The 18,140-nt window shown below is 39.3% G+C and overlaps 1 protein-coding gene across 6 annotated transcripts in view; it reads right to left on the reverse strand.

Moving 5' to 3' along the window:
* The window catches only part of NEK10 (NIMA related kinase 10), a 283,289-nt gene that overhangs the window by 88,193 nt on the left and 176,956 nt on the right, over window positions 1-18,140 (reverse strand). For all 6 annotated transcript variants that reach the window (XM_042235756.2, XM_042235752.2, XM_060402044.1 and 3 more), the window contains 3 exons: window positions 7,658-7,841; window positions 7,480-7,566; window positions 5,568-5,622 (listed from right to left, as the gene is read on the reverse strand). In XM_042235756.2, the coding sequence (XP_042091690.1) occupies window positions 5,568-5,622; window positions 7,480-7,566; window positions 7,658-7,841 (326 nt within the window). The remainder of the gene's footprint in view (window positions 1-5,567; window positions 5,623-7,479; window positions 7,567-7,657; window positions 7,842-18,140) is intronic.

An 18,140-nucleotide genomic window follows, 5' to 3' on the forward strand; every position in this document is an offset into this window, starting at 1 on the left:
ATACACAAAGACTAGAAATCAGGCACACATCCTTGAATACAATTATGCATACATTGATTCATCAAAGAGGCTGTGAACCACAGGTATCTCTGATATTGCAAACATTCTCTGAAACTATCCTGCCAACTGTACTCTGTTGCCTTGGCAACAAAATATACATGTGCATGGAAAAATCTTATTGCCTAAGCACCAGGATCTTTAAAAAGGGTTTAAGCTGTTGACTATGGCTACGGCTGTAGGTTCAAGCCAGGAGGTGAGGTTTTAGTCCAATTATAGACAGAGATACAGAATTTGTGCTAAGATAACAGTCATTCATCTATTAACTGAAGTATTTGTGGACTGGTACCTATGTGCAATAAACTGTGCCCTGGGGAATGCAAAGATGGACTAGGCATAGTCTGGTATGTGCTAGCACAAAGTAATAAATATTAATTGATTAATCAATGAATTTTGTAGAAGGTCATAATTCAATGACCATAGTTTACTAGTACTTGACTGTATGTTACAAAGAGACTGAAACTCCTGTGTGTATTACCAAGTTATACAGGACAATTTATTTGTAAACTGTAATAAAATATTATGACTTGAATTAGAACCACCACTAAATATATCAACTAAGACTATAATAAAATCCAGACAGACACTGGTATAGGCCAAGCCCTATATCACACAAAGTAATGTGTGAATTATACCTCATTGAAGATTTTAAAACAAAACAATTTCTTATGTTCTCATTCAAGAAAAATTATTCAAATAGACCATCACAAGACTGTGCATTCACTTAAACCAATATATAAAAATAAACCATTAAGGTAATTTGAATTTGCTTTTTGTGACTTACCAAATAGAACTTAAATGTAAGCCAGAATCTCATGGTTGTTTATCTTCAGAACAGCTAACTAATGAGCCCTTGAGAGAGTATGAGTGATTACAGTTAAAGCAACTACTTGGTGACCACTCAAATTAACAACCATCTGGAGGAGTATCCCAAGTGACACTCTTTATTTATGACTCTCTGATTACATACAAAGAGCAAAGATGTAAAATCAAATCTCTATTCTAGTAAACCAAATGCATAACTAAAAGCAAATTATCTTAAGTGAATATACTTGTAGTTTTCTAGGAAATGCGTATCAACAGGAGACTCCCCATGGGCTACCTTAACAATATGAAAAACGCCATGCTGACAGTGCCAGGTCTTCTAGGGGTCTGGGAGAGCCCTAGGAATGGCTGCCAGGTGACATCTTGGTGGAGGATATTTAGAATCTGCAGACCTGGTCATGGAGATCTGGAGATTGACCTCTGCTGCAAATGAAGGAAAGACTGCATTTCCAGAGCCAAGAAATGACCCACTGACCCAGTATCTCAGCTCTGAGTTTGGCTTTTAGGATTTTTGTTGATTTGGGGATGGAGAGCTGAAATATGGGAGGAATTTGGCAAGGAAAAGAACCCAAATGAACTGATTTCTGGCTTCAAGTGACTTCTGCTAAAGAGAGCATAAAAAGGCAATTGATTTCTAGGAGTTGGAGACTCTGGGTCTCACCATTAATTACATTCCTGAAAAATGTATCATCTGATGACAGCTTGGGTCACAACACCAGGGTGCTTTTCATTGATAATATCATGTTTCCTTTCACTAGCCTTGAGAATTCAATGCTTCTCTGAGGAGGCAGGAGCTGCCCTTCCTAGTTTCCTTTGCTGATATATTATCCATTTTCCTGGCCCAACTGCTCATGAAAGTCTGTGTCAAGTTACTGCGGAGGTATCAATGATCTTTAGCAGACAATTAGCTTCAACTTAGCCCTTGATGTCTGAGATGACCAAAGTTGAGAGTTTATGCTTAAGCTTTCTCTGTGTACCATGGAGCCAGGTCCAAGTCTGAATTCTAAACTCTGAACACCATGCTCAAATCAAGCATGCACCTCTCTGTGACTCTTTTTCATTGGGACCCTTTTTCTAGGAGCCAGAAAGGAGCTCCTGGGAGAGCTGCCCAGGGTCTCATTGTAACTGTCTTACTAATTAGCACATGGCACAAAACAGCCAAAAATATCTGCAGGCTTGATTTTAGGTTGATTTTTATTGTATTTTGTGGTTCTGCTATCTTATTTTAGATTCTAACTTTTCATTTAGCTTTTAAACACTTTGAGGATGGGTTTACAGTTAATATTAATAAACCAAGAAACTCAGGATAACTCTAAACAAATTAGATTGCAAATAACTTTAACCTTATTTAATGCTTTCCAAAGAATTATAAATATATTTTAGAGTTGCCTCCCTTTAATTCATAGAATTAAAGGGAATACCTGGAAGGAAGTAAAAAACTCATTAATTTTCTCTTCTCTTATTTGGTATTAATCACAGGCTGTCTTTTGTCATTCATTTCCTTCTCAAGTCTACTTTTGTGCCCCCAACACTATGAGTTCATTGAGAGAAGAGTGAAGTGAAGTGAATTGAAAGTAACTCAGTCATATCCGACTCTTTGCAACCCCATGGACTATACAGTCCATGGAATTCTCCAGACCAGAATACTGGAGTGGGTAGTGTTTCCCTTCTCCAGGGAATCTTTCCAATCCAGGGACAGAATCCAGGTCTCCTGCATTGCAGGCAGGTTCTTTACCAGCTGAGCCACCAGGGAAGCCCTTGAGAGAAGAGGGTTTGCCTTAAATCAACTTGTGACCCCCAGTGGCAGGTCACAAGGTGCCATACATGGCACAGTCTTGCACATGTTATTTTAGTTCAGACCCTATTGATTCAGCCTCACGGTCTGGGCCATCTTCTGTTTTCCACCTATTAACTTGGTCATTAACCCCAAGTTAAAGCCCATTCTGCAATATCCCACTTCAAATGAGATTCCAATTGGACTGCTTCTTTCTGTTGATTCTAGTTTATGCAATTTGGTGTAAATATGTAGATAGTGACTAGTTTTTAAAAAGCATTTCAAAAAACAAACAAATTAAAAGTATTTCAAGCTCTTATACATATGTTTCCTTTGTTTTTGAAGAGCTACACTTCAACTGAAAATTTTTCTATGAATCCTTTCAGAAAAGAAGGACTATATTTATTTGGCAATGCTGAGATTCCTAAAAACAGTTGATTGAAAATTTCCATCCTAATATAAAATTCTCTTAATTGGGGAAGACACCCATATATGATCATTTATTTTTGTACTAAAATATTTGTTTTGCATCTTTTCTATATATTTACGCAACTCTGTATCACTGAGTAAAGTGTCCAATAAAAAAGAAAAAGACTATTGATGATGTACTTTATAATATAAGTCATCAGTTCAGTTCAGTTGCTCAGTTGCGTCCGACTCTTTGTGACCCCATGGACTGCAGGCATCCCTATCCATCATCAACTCCTGGAGATTGCTCAATTTCATGTCCATTAAGTTGGTGATGCCATCCAACCATCTCATCCTCTGTCATCCCCTTCTCCTCCTGCCTTCAATCTTACCCAGTATGAGGGTCTTTTCCAATGAGTCAGTTCTTCACATCAGGTGCCCAAAGTATTGGAGTTTCAGTTTCAACTTCAGCATCAGTCGTTCCAATGAATATTCAGGAGTGATCTCCTTTAGGATGGACTGGTTGGATCTTCTTGCAGTCCAAGGGAGTCTCAAGAGTCTTCTCCAACAACACAGCTCAAAAGCATCAATTCTTCAGCACTCAGCTTTATGGTCCAACTCTCACATTCATACATGACTACTGAGAAAAACCATAGCTTTGACTAGACGGACCTTTGTTGGCAAAGCAATGTCTCTGCTTTTTAATATGCTGTCTAGGTTGGTCATAACTTTTCTTCCAAGGAGCAAGTGTCTTTTAATTTCATGGCTGTAATCACCATCTGCAGTGATTTTGGAGCCCAAGAAAATAAAATCTGTCACTGTTTCCATTGTTTCCCCATCTATTTGCCATGAAGTAATGGGACCATGTTACTAGCGACACCAGAAAAGACTTAGGAAATAGAGACTTTAGCTTAACTTTCTTGACCCTCACTTGGAAAAGATGAACTTATCAGTGATGTTGTATCTTTGACTAAACAATGTGACCCATGAGGGACCTGGAGGGGCTGCCAGTGAAGGGACTCAGCCCCTCCCACAGCAGGGAATCAAGCCAACCTGACTCCCCTGAAGGACGCTGGATCCTTAGAGAGGTGACATGCAGACAGAGCAAATAAGCTGGAGGCTCACTCAGGCCTGCATTAGAGCCTCAGAAAATCTTCCAGGAGTGCCTCCTCCACAGGCTTCAGGGGCTGACCTGGCTTCTATCCCTTCATAGGTTGGTTCTGGGCATTCCATAATTATGTAAGTCATTGAAAGCTTTCTAATGAACATAAGTCAGCCCAAGTCATCTTTTATTTCTTGTGCCCACAAAGCCTGTCTGGTAAAGGACAGTCACTCACACATGACCTGGCCGGCACTTCCTAGACCCAGCACTGTCGACAGCCCCCTGCCTGTCCCTGCTCAGCTCCCTGTCATCTCGATGCCAGCTCTCCCCAGCCAATCACATTCTTTTGACTAAAGGATCCTCCACAGTGAGCTGGAATATGATCTAATAAGCAGAAACTACCAAGTATATCATTCTTCTCTGCCCCTCCATCTTAAATTTATCTTTGCTTCTCTTTCTTCAGATACACATAAAAGCTGCCCTTTCCTCTTTTCCAGGGCTGTCCTCAGGTCCATGCTGCTCTGAGACTGGGAACCAGCTACAATTTCCCCTTTCCATCAGCTGCTTCTCCTCAGTCCACTCACCCTTCAGCCACCCTGATTCTAAAAGGCCCTTTCCCATCAAACTTTCCCATCACCTCACTGTCAGCTCACTGCTTTCTTCAGTTTCTCTCTGTCTCTGCTTCTGTAACCTCTGAAACCACCACAGTCAGGCTTCTGCTTCCACCAGTCTCACCCAAGGTCACTAGACTGTTCTCACGAAGATTACCAGAAACTTGCAAAAAGCCATATCAAAGAATTTCATTTCAGTTCTTAGCCCAAGAGACAAATATTGCAGAAAGTGCTAGTCATTACAAAATAATGATTTCTTTTTTAAAAATGGAATTCCCCAAACATGCTCATTCTCCCCTGTAGCTACTTTCTCCTCTGCTCACTGATCTGTGAGCAGAAGGGAAGAACACAACATCTGGTCACATCCATAAAAGGAAGGATGTGTCTCTGCATCCCATCCCCCTCCTGCTGGCTGAGACTTGGGTGTGACGTGGTCTACTCCTGCTACATCTGCCATAGGCATCTATACCCCAGGGATGTAGAAAAATAAGGGATAGGGAGCCACAGCCCCCGATAATCTCATGAAGCCCTACAACCCTTGGCCACCCCTGAGCTCAGGGAGACTAACTGAGTGGCTGAGGATTCCAAAGCCAGACTAAAACCCACGCCCAAGCTTAATGCTGTTCCCAGCATGGTCCTTGGTGAAATGCAAACACTTCTGAGAAAGTGGGCTCCCATAGTCTCTGGTACCATGTGCCCATGGTAACTTCTGCTATCGGGTATCAATTTAGCCACCAAAACAGCTCTGCAGACTCTAAAAAATGTTTCTAGGAACTCGGTGTCTACATACCTAGCTTGGGATTGTCTTTCTCCTCCTGAAGCACTAAAACTTCTTTTTAAAGTGCCTGAAACAAGAAAATAAAAATAACTTCACATTTTCCTGCTGCAAATCATTTATTTATTCACTCATTTGCCTGTTTAAAAATATCTAACCAATTGTACCTACTATAAAGACTGCCTTCATTTATGATACTATCAGCTAAAATATAATGTTGCAAATTACTGTTTATTAACATGTTTGTTTAATGGTCATTGCTCAAAGAAAAAGTACTAAATAAAGAAACTCCATGATCAGTTCCTAACAAAGCACATAAAACATCTGTATCATCATCATCCTAAATCCCTTGCCAAGAGAGCTAGAAGTAACCACATTCAAGTGTAAGGGTCCAGCTTTTCCTTCCTCACTTGCCCACTGACCCTCCCCATCCTTGTTACTGTGGATACACAATGTCCCATCGTCTCAAAATTCACCTCAGTTAGTAATTAACTGCTTCTAGAATCTGCTACATATGTTTAAATGCACAAATATCTTTGCTACATAATATTCACGTTTTCTCAATCACAAATCAAGACATTTTATTTAGCAGACAGGGCAGGAATTTATATGGAAAACAGAACAGAGTGTTGGAATTTGACATTGCCCCAGAAAATGTGGAACATCTATAATCCACTTTGATGGACCATTTAATTTTGAAAAGAGACAAGTATGAAGCAAAATCCTTAGAGTTCTACTCTGATCCTTAGAGACACAATTTTAAACTTTCTTTTATGAAATTTTCATAGTATAGTCATTGAGAATGGATTATTTATGATTTATTTCAGAGTATTTCTATCTATCCTATTTAATATTCCATCAACTTACTTTTTTAAAAGAGTCAGGAAACTCAAACAGGGGCTCTGTGTCAACCTAGAGGGGTGGGATGGGGAGGGAGATGGGAAAGTGAAGTTTCTCAGTCATGTCCGACTCTTTGCGACCCCATGGACTGCAGCCTACCAGGCTCTTCTGTCCGGGATTTTCCAGGCAAGAGTGCTGGAGTGGATTGCCATTTCCTTCTCCAGGGGATCTTCCCAACCCAGAAATTGAACCTGGGTCTCCCGCATTGTGAGCAGACGCTTTACCATCTGAGCCACCAGGGAAGCAGGTAGGGAGATGGGAGGGAGGTTAAAAAGGGGGGGGATGTGTGTATACCTATGGCTGGTTCATGTTGAGGTTTGACAGAACACAGCTGAATTCTATAAAACAATTATCCTTCAATAAAAAATAAATTAATTTTTTAAAAAGAGTTATTCTTTTCTGAATTTTCTATTTTAACTGGTGTTTTATTTCAATTTCAGATTTGTTTAATGAATTGAATCCTATGTTTCAATAGAGAAGATTCTTTAAATTGTATCTAAGTATATCTTTACTTTCCCATGCCCCAGTCTAATTTTTTTATTGTTTCAAATTAAGAGTAAAGATTAACATATTTGCTGAATCTGCATGGTGTTTTTCATAATTCTAAATAATTATAACATTTATTTAACTTTAGTGTTTTAAGGAAAATATATCCCTTTATATTAATGTAAGTAAAACTGTACAAAATTTAGTCTACAGCAAGACTAATTTCTTCTCCAGGTTTCTAACCTCTGATCAACAGACTCATAAAAGGTCACTTCCATTACTCCTGTAGTTAGTTAGTATGTTTCCAAATAAGTTATCTCCACTCCCCAGTTAGAATCTGTATTTGCTGGAAGAAATAATTAAACTGTTCGTTTGACAGGAGGCAATGGAAAGCCAGAGTGCCAGGTGGTCTTTGCACTAATCAGCACGGCACCTGGAAAACAAATCGTTCATTTATGTAGGCGATGGCATCTGCTTGACTCCCAGGTACAATTTCCAGACCTCTACCTGCCGGAATCCATAAGTTGTAAAGAAAGCTTACTGAATGTTGATTCCTTCAAAGGGCTTGAGCTGGAGCTGCTAAAGTTATCCGAAATGTCCAATTCATCATCAAGCTCTGAATATATATCTGCACATTAATAAAAATAAAAAGCAAATGAACCTTGAAACACAAAGGAATCAAGAGTGTATTCATGTTGTAAGCTTTTCACTAGAAATACCTTTCTCAATATTTTCCAAGTTGAAGTTATCATCCGACAAGAGTCCATCACAGGTCCGGTCTTCATCCTTACCACATGGTGCCTGGAAGCCTTCAGCAGGGAGGTCTGTGATTTCTGAAAGTTCACTTTTCAGGCTTCCTGCTCCACTGCTGCTGCTACTCAAGCTTGCCTTCTCAAAGGTTTCCTGAAAGAGAAAGTCAGTTTGTAATACCTGCTTCTTTCCCTTCTCTGCAGGACTTAAAGTTCGTTAGAATATACATTAAAATGACTAGAATATCATTATAAATATTGGTGCTGAAATGGCATCAGTAGTTCTACCTACATAAATTTTATAGAATTCATTCAGTCCATAACGAACCCATACAAAACAAAGTGGGTTTGCTACCATTGGAAAACAAAGCATAGAAGTGGCAAAATACTCAGGAGCAAAGGCCTGTGCAATCTGGTGAAAGAAAATATAGCACTAAGGAGTAAGTTATGTAGAATAATTATGGAAATAAGAGGCCAAAGGGGAGGATTAAAAAGACCTTGATCTAACATCCTCCCATGGGCACACCAAAATGGCAAGTACTTACAGAGCAACTGCTGATGAGAAAAACTGAAATCTAATAGAAAATACCTTCTACAACTAAAGATATAAAGAAGAAACCACAATGAGACAGGATAGGTGGAGGCACAGTAAGTCAAGACCATACCCCTGTGTGAGTGACCCACAAGCAGGAAGATAATTATAATTTAGATATTTTCACCAAAGAGCAATAGGTCCATGCCCCAAACCAGGCTCCCCAGCCCAGGCATCATACACCAGGAAATGAGCCCCCAGAACATTTGCTTTTAAAGGCCAGCTGCACTCACTTTCAGGAGAATCAGAGGTTTTAGGACACAGAGATTCCACTATCACGGGACAAACACAAAATTTCACACATTCCAGGACCCAGGGCAGAAGCAATAACTTGAAAGTAACCTGGGTCAGGCTTATCTGTTGATCTTGGAAAGTCTTCTAGAGGAGAAGGAGGCTCAAGTAGAACTCCCCTGGAGACACAGACACAGGTGGCAGCCATTTGGGGGAACTCAATCTAGTAGTGCAAGTACCATTGTGGAATCCTCCCTCCAGCTTACCATCCACCAGAAACCAGCCCCACCCCGGTCCCTTCCCAGTGCCAGTGCCCATTGGTTTGTAGGCACCAGTACTGGGCAGGTCAATCAGATAATCAAGAGAGGACACAGCTCCACTCACTAGAAGTCTGGCTTCCATAAGACCCCCTGAGCCCACAGCTGCCACTGGATAAGGCCCTGACCACCAGCAAGCCCAGGAACCAGCCCCATACACCAGTGTGCAGGCACTGGACCAGGGGCCCTCAGGTCCTCCAGTCAGTGACGCTGTGATTTGGTCCCACCAACTAGGGGGCAGACACCACCACCACAACCACTGTAACCCTACAACCTGCCTTGTCAGCACTCAGCCAATCCATCAGTAGGCCTACATCAGCCGTAAGACCTTCTGGGCCTGGGCCCCATCCATCAGTAGACCAATACCAATTCTGAGAAATCTTGAGCTGGAATCCAGCCCCACTCACAGTGGGCCAGCAACAACTTTGGCAAAATTCAGAACCCACAGCCAGGTGCACCAGAAATCAGGCTTACTCAATAGCAGACCAACACTAGATATGGGGATGCTAGCCCTACAACCCCCAACCCCAGAACACAGCTCCACCATCAGTGGGCCATCACTACTAGCAAGGCACCTCCAGAGGCTCAACAGTCAGCTACACCATGATCTGGCTCCAACAACCAGTAGCTGACAACCTCTAAATATGTCAACCAACTAGACCACGGACCAGCCATACCTACAAGAAGACTCACATAGTCTGCCACAAAAGAAGGACTCATACAGCTCACATAGTGGGAAACTCTAGAGCACATAGCTCTGTTGACAGAGGGGAGTGTGATGCTGGAACACATAGGATGTTTCCCACAAAAGGCCATTTCTCCAAAGTCAGGAAACATAACAAACCTACTAAATACATAGAAACAAAACTGAGATGACCCAGAGGGATGGTATGAGGAGGGAGGAGGGAGGGGGGGTTCAGGATGGGGAACATGTGTATACCTGTGGCGGATTCATTTCGATGTATTGCAAAACCAATACAATATTATAAAGTAATTAACCTCCAATTAAAATAAATAAATTTATATTTTTTAAAAAAAAACAGAAAATCAGGTAAAATGAGGTGACAGAGGAACATGCTCCCAGTGAAGAAATAATATGAAACCCCAAAAGAATTAAATGAAGTTGAGAGAAACAATCTACCCAATAGAGTTCAGGTAATGTTTGATGGTGAAGATGGTCAAAGAGGTACAGAAAAGATTCGACAAACAGAGTGAGAAGTCAGAATTTTTAGCAGAGTGGGAAAATATAAAGAAGAACAAAACAGAGATGAAGAATACAATAACTGACAAGGAAAAAAAAAAAACACCAAAAGGAATCAACGGTAGATTGGTTGGTACAGAGGAACAGATCAGCGAACTGGAAGGCAGACTAGTGGAAATCACTGAAGCTGGAGAGAAAAAAGAAAGAGTGAGGATAGTTTGAGAGACATCTGCAATAACACCAAACACATTAATATTCACATTATAGAGTACAAGGGTCCCAGAAGAAGAGGAGAGAGAAAGAGGCAGAGAACGTATTTGAAAAAGTCCCTGAACCTGGGAAAGGAAATATGTATTCAGGTTCAGGAAACACAGAGAGTCCCAGAGAGGACTGACCCAAAGAAGACCACAACAAGACACACTGTAATTAAAATGGCAAAAGTTAAAGATAATGAAAGAATATTAAAAGCAAGAAAAAGAAAAAGCAAGAAGTTACATACAAGGGAACTCTCATAAGGCCATCAGCTGGCTTTTTAGCAGAAACTGCAGGCCAGAAGAGAGTGGCATTATATAGTTAAAGTGATGAAAGGGAAAACTTACAACCAAGAATATTCTGGCAAAATTCTCATTCAGATTTGGTGGACATAAAGAGCTTTAGAGACAAGCAAAACCTCAGAGTTCAGCACTACCAAAGCAGCTTCACAAGCAATGTTAAAGGAACTTTTCCAAGTAAAAGAAAAAAGGCCACAGCTAAAAAAGGAAAAGACTCACTGGTAAAGACAAATAAACAGTAAAGGCAGTAAACTAACCATGAACAAAGATAGTAGGGTGATTAAGAACTAAGTAGAATGATTAAGAACTAAAGGCCCTCTTGATGAAAGTGAAAGAGAAGAGTAGAAAAAAAAAAAAGTTTGCTTAAAACTCAACATTCAGAAAACTGGAAGGCAGACTAGTGGAAAGAAGATCATAGCATCTGGTCCCATCACTTCATGGGAAATAGATGGGGAATAAAACCCTGTGACAAACTTTATTTTCTTGGGCTCCAAAATCACTGCAGATGGTGAGTGCAGCCAGGAAATTAAAAGATGCTTATTACTTGGAAGAAAAGTTATGAACAACCTAGACAGCATATTAAAAAGCAGAGACATTACTTTGCCAACAAAAGTCCATCTAGTCAAGGCTCTGGTTTTTCCAGTAGTCATGTATGGATGTGAGAGTTGGACTATAAAGAAAGCTGAGTGTAGTAGAATTGATGCTTTTGAACTGTGGTATTGGAGAAGACTCTTGAGAGTCCCTTGGACTGCGAGGAGAGCCAACCAGTCCATCCTAAAGGAAATCAGCCCTGAATATTCATTGGAAGGACTGATGTTGAAGCTAAAACTCCAATACTTTGGCCACCTGATGAAAAGAACTGACTCATTTGAAAAGACCCTGATGTTGGGAAAGATTGAAGGCAGGAGGAGAAGGGGATGACAGAGGATGAGATGGTTGGATGGCATCATGGACTCAATGGACATGAGTCTGAGTAAACTCCAGGAGTTGGTGATGGACAGGGAGACCTGATGTGCTGCAGTCCAGGGGGTCACAAAGAGTCAGACATGACTGAGCAACTGAACTGAACTGAACAGATCCATCAATAATAATTTTAAATGTACATGGACTAAATGCTCTAATCAGAAGATATAGAGTGGCTGAGTGGATGAAAAGGCAAAATATACATATATGCTGCTTACAAGACACTCACTCTGCAGTCTACAAGACACTAACTGTGCTGCCTATGGGACACTCACTTCAAATCTAAAGATACACAAAGACAAAGTGAGCTGATGGAAAAGTTATTCCACGAAAAGTGGAAGTGAAAAGAAAGTTGGAGTAGCAATACTTAAATTAGACAAAATAGAATTTAAAACAAAGACTGTAAAGAGACAAAGAAGGATTTTGAGGTCAATAAGAAGATATAACAGCTGTAAATATGTATGTATCCAACATAAACACCTAAATACACAAAGCAAATATTAACAACATAACTAAAGAAACTGATAGTAAAAGAATAATAGCAGGTGGTTTTAACACTCTACTTACATCAATGGAGAGATCATCCAGATAGAAAGCCAATAAGGAAATATTGGCCTTAAATGACACAACAGACCATGGGATTTTCCAGGCAAGAGTACTGGAGTGAGTTGCCATTGCCTTCTCTGACAATAGATCATACAGACTTAATAGATATACACAAAACACTCTACCCAAAAGCAGAAAATTACACATTCCTTTCAAGTGTACAAAGAACATTCTCAAGGATGGATCACATATTAGGATACAAAATACGTCTGAGTAAATTTAAGAACAATGAAATCATAGCAAGGGTATTTTCTGACCATAACACTATGAGATTAGAATCAACTACAAGGGAAAAAAAACCTGTAAGAACACAAACAAATAAAGGCTAAACTGTATGTTACTAAACAACCAATGGATTATTGAAAAAAATCAAATAGGAAATCAAAAAATAGTTGTAGACAAATGAAAATGAAACACAATTCAAAGTCTATGGGATACAAGAAAAGTACTTTGAAGATTGAAATTTATAGTAATACAAGCCTACAAGATGGTGACTATAGCCATGAAAATTAAGACGCTTGCTCCTTGGAAGGAAAGTTATGATCAAGCTAGACAGCATATTAAAGAGCAGAGACATTACTTTGCCGACAAAGGTCCATCTAGTCAAATCTATGGTTTTTCCAGTAGTCATGTATGGATGTGAGAGTTGGACTATAAAGAAGACTGAGCACCAAATAATTGATGCTTTTGAACTGTGGTATTGGAGAAGACTCTTGAGAGTCCCTTGGACTGCAAGGAGATCCAACCAGTCCATCCTAAAGGAAATCAGTCCTTAATATTCATCGGAAGGACTGATGCTGAAGCTACAATACTTTGGCCACCTGATGCAAAGAACTGACTCGTTGGAAAAGACCCTGATGCTGGGAAAGATTGAAGGCAGGAGGAGAAGGGGACGACAGAGGATGAGATGGTTGGATGGCATCACAGACTCAATGGAAATGAGTTTGAGTAAACTCCAGCAGTTGGTGATGGACAAGCCTAGAGTGTTACAGTCCATGGGGTCGCAAAGAGTCAGACATGACTGAGCAACTAAACTGAAGCCTAACTTAGGAAACAAAAATAAAATCTCAAAAACAACAACAACAACAAACTTAACCCTACACCTAGAGGAATTTGAAAAGGAAAAATGAAGAAAAAAGTTAGTAGAAGGAAAGAAAACATAAAGATCAAAGCAGAAATAAATGAAATAGAGACCAAAAAAAGACAAAACAATTTTAAAAGTCAGTCTATTTCACTTCCAGGGATTGGTCTGTTCAAATTATCCATTTCTTTTTGATTAAGTTTTGACAGGCTGTATGTTTCTAAAAACTTATCCATTTCTTCTGGATTGTCCAATTTGTTGGCATATAATTGTTCATCACATTGTTTCTTTCTGTCTATTTTTTCTGTATTTCTGTGGAATTGGTTGTTATTTCTTTACTTACACTTTTTTTTTTTTTTGAGGGAGGTTGGTCCACTGTCTTTTTCTTCTTGGTGAGTTTTTCACTTTGTTAATGTGGTGTTTCACAGCGATTAATTTGTGTATCTTGAACCATTTCTGCATCCTGAGATGAATCCCACTTGATGAAGATATGTGATACTTTTAATGCATTGCCGAATATGATTTGCTAATATTTTGTTGAGGATTTAGCATTAATGCTTATCACTGATATTGGTAAGTAATCTTTTTAATTATATCTTTGTCTGGCTTTGGTATTAGTGTGATACTGGCCTTATAGAATGTGTTTAGAAGCATTTCTTCCTCTGAAATTTTTTGGAATAGTTTGTGAAAGATAGGTGTTAAATTTTTTTAAAAAGTTTGGTAGAGTTCACCTGTGAAGCATCCAAACCTGGACTTTTTGCTTGTTGGATTTTTTATTACTATTTTAATTTCACTACTGGTAATTAGTCTATTAATATTTCTGCTTTTTCCTGATTCAGTCTTGGGAGTTTCTGCATTCCTTGGTATTTGTCCATTTTTTCTTCATTGTCCATTATATTGGCTTATAGTTGTTTATAGAAATCTCTTATGATTGTATTTCTGTGGTGTTTGTCTGTTTCATTTCTGATTTTACTGATTTTAGCACTCTGCCCATGCTCTGCAACAACAGAAGCTGACACAATGAGATATCCATGCACTGCAACTATAAGTAAACCCTGCTTGCTACAACTAGAGAAAGCCCCTGTGCAGCAACGAAGAGCCTATGCACTGCAACAAAAACTCAGTGCAGCCAAAAAGAAATAAATTAATTAAAAATTTTTAAAAGATTGAAAAAAAGGGAACACTCACAAGGTTACTCTATGAAGTCACTTTAACACTGATAATAAAAACAGACACTGCCCAAAAAAAGAAAATTATAGGCCAATATCTTTGATTAATATAAATGCAAAATTCCTCAACAAAATATCAGCAAAGCAAATACAACAACACATAAAAATCTCTTTTCATACAGCATGATCAAGCTGGATTCATCCCAGGGTCTCAAAGATGGTTCCACATATGGAAATCATCAATGCGGTACACTATATTAACAAAAGAAAATTGAAAAAAATGATCATTCCAATGTGCATGTATGTTAAGTTGTTTAGTCATGTCCAACTCTTTGCGATGCTATGGACTGTAGCCTGCCAGGCTCCTCTGTCCATGGGATTTCCCAGGCAAGAATACTGGAGTGGGTTGCCATGTCCTCCTTTAGGGGATCTTCCTGACCCAGGGATCAAACCCATGTCTCTTGTGTCTCCTGCACTGGCAGCAAGTTCTTTACCACTAGCGCCACCTGGAAAGCCCCATAAATGCAGTAAAAACCTTTGATAAACACCACTCATTGTCAGAGAAATGCAAATCAAAACTACAATGAGGTACCATCTCACGCCAGTCAGAATGGCTGCTATCAAAAAGTTTACAAACAATAAATGCTGGAGAGGGTATGGAGAAAAAGGAACCCTCTCCTGTTGGTGGGAATGCAAACTAGTACAGCACTATGGAGAACAATGTGGAGATTCTTTGAAAAACTGGAAATAGAATTGCCATATGAGCCAGCAATCCCACTGCTGGGCATACACACCGAGGAAACCAGAATTGAAAGAGACACGTGTACCCCAATGTTCATCGCAGCATTGTTTACAATAGCCAAGACAGGGAAGTAACCTAGATGTCCATCAGCAGATGAATGGATAAGAAAGCTGTGGTACATATATATAATGGAACATTATTCAGCCATTTAAAAGAATGCATTTGAATCGGTTCTAATGAGGTGGATGAAACTGGAGCCTATTATACAGAGTGAAGTAAGTCAGAAAGAAAAACACCAATACAGTATATTAACACATATATAGGTTCAATGCATGATACTGGATGCTTGGGGCTGGTGCACTGGGACAACCCAGAGGGATGGTACAGGGAGGAAGGAGGGAGGAGGGTTCAGGATGGGGAACATGTGTATACCTGTGGCAGATACATGTTGATGTATGACAAAACCTATACAATATTGTAAAGTAATTAACCTCCAATTAAAATAAATAAATTTATATTTTTAAAAAAAGTTAGAAAGATGGTAACAATGACCTTATATGCAAGACAGCGAAAGAGACACAGATGTATAGAACAGTCTTTTGGACTCTGGGAGAAGGTGAGGGTGGGATGACTTGAGAGAATAGCATTGACACATGTATATTATCATATGTGAAACAGATCGCCCATCTAGATTTGATGCATGAGACAGAATGCTCAGGGCTGGTGCACTGGGATGACCCTGAGTGATGGGATGGGGATGGAGGTGAGAGGGGGTTCAGGACAGGGAACACATGTACACCCATGGCTGATTCATGTCAATGTATGGCAAAAACCACTACAATATTGTAACATAGCCTCTAATTAAAATAAATCAGTTAATTTTTTAAAACAAACCAAAAAACCCCTGATAACATTCAACATCCATTCATGAAAAATAGTCTGACTAAAGTGGATAGAGAAGTAAAATCAGTTCCATTCAGTCACTAAGTCGTATCCGACTCTTTGCAGCCCCATGGACTGCAGCACACTGGGCTCCCTGTCCATCACCAACTCCTAGAGCTTTCTCAAACTCATGTCCCGACTCAACAGAGGTAACATAATTCAGCATAATAAAGGCTTACTGTCAACATAATATACAATGGTGAAAAGTCGAAAGCCTTTCCACTAAATTCAGGGAACAAGGATAACCACTCTCATGACTTCTATTCAACATATGAAATGCCACAGCAGTCAGACAAGACAAAGAAATTAAAGGCATCCAAATTGGAAGGAAAGAAGTAAAACTGTCATTATATGCAGATAATATGATGCTATCTACAGAAAACCCTAAAAATTCCACACAAAAATTCCTAGAACTGATAAATGAATTCAGCAAGTTATTAGGGTACAAGATTAACATATAGAAATTGGTTGCATTTCTTTTCACTAACAGTAAAATATCAAAAGAAGACAGTCCTTTTTTTAATCTCTTTTTAAATTTTATTTTTAATATAAATGTATTTATTTTAATTGGAGGTTAATTACTTTACAATGTTGTATTGGTTTTGCCATACATCAACATGAATCTGCCACAGGTATACACGTGTTCCAGATCCTGAACCCCTCTCCCTCACTTATGGATAAACCTGACCAAGCAGGTGAAAAACTTATACACTGAAAACTATAAAACATTGATAAAGGAAATTGAAGATGATTCAAAGAGATGGAAAGATATTGCATGATCTTAGAATATAAGAATTAATATTGGTAGGATGGTCATACTACCCAAAGCAATCTACAAATTTTATGCAATCTCTATCAAATTACCCATGACATTTTTCACAGAACTAAAATAAATAATCTTAAAAATTATATGGAACCACAAAAAGGACCCAGAATTGCCAAAGTAATCTTGAGTTAAAAAGAAGAAAGCTCGAGACATAACTTCCCAGCCTATAGACAATTTTACAAAGTTTCAGCAAACAAAACAGTATGGTAAAGACATAAAGATCAATGGAACAAAAGCAAACTCAGAAATAAACCCACATATTTATGGTCAATTAATCTTCAACAAAGAGGCAAGAAAATAAAACAGAGAAAATAAAGTTGTGTTGGGAAAGCTAAATAGCTACATGTAACTGAACTTAGAACACATCCTCACACTGCAAGCAGTAATAAACTCAAAATGGCTTAAAGAGTTAATTATAAGACATGACACCATAAAACCCCTAGAAGATAACACAGCAGAACACTATGGCATAAATTGTACCAACATTTTTTGGATATGTCTCTTAAGGCAAAAGAAATAAAAGCAAAAATATACAAATGGGACCAAATTAAACATAAGCTTTTACACCAAAAGAAACAAAAGGACAACCTATAGACTGAGAGAAAATATTTGCAAATGATGTAACAGACAAGGAAATAATTTCCAAAATATACAAATAGGTCAATTCAGTTCAGTTGCTGAGTCATGTCCAACTCTTTGTGACCCCATGAATCGCAGCATGCCAGGCCTCCCTGTCCATCACCATCTCCTGGAGTTCACACAGATTCACTTCCATAGAGTTTGTGATGCCATCCAGCCATCTCATCCTCTGTTCTCCCCTTCTCCTCCTGACTCCAATCCCTCCCAGCATCAGAGTCTTTTCCAATGAGTCAACTCTTCGCATGAGGTGGCCAAAGTACTGGAGTTTCAGCTTTAGCATCATTCCTTCCAAAGAAATTCCAGGGTTGATCTCCTTCCGAATGGACTGGTTGGATCTCCTTGCAGTCCAAGGGACTCTCAAGAGTCTTCTCCAACACCACAGTTCAAAAGCATCAATTCTTCGGCGCTCAGCCTTCTTCACAGTCCAGCTCTCACACCCATACATGACCACAGGAAAACCATAGCCTTGACTAGATGGACCTTAGTCGGCAAAGTAATGTCTCTGCTTTTGAATATACTATCTAGGTTGGTCATAACTTTTCTTCCAAGGAGTAAGCGTCTTTTAATTTCATGGCTGCAGTCGCCATCTGCAG

The sequence above is a fragment of the Ovis aries genome, chromosome 19 (genome assembly GCF_016772045.2).
Source record: "Ovis aries strain OAR_USU_Benz2616 breed Rambouillet chromosome 19, ARS-UI_Ramb_v3.0, whole genome shotgun sequence".
Taxonomy (NCBI): domain Eukaryota; kingdom Metazoa; phylum Chordata; class Mammalia; order Artiodactyla; family Bovidae; genus Ovis; species Ovis aries.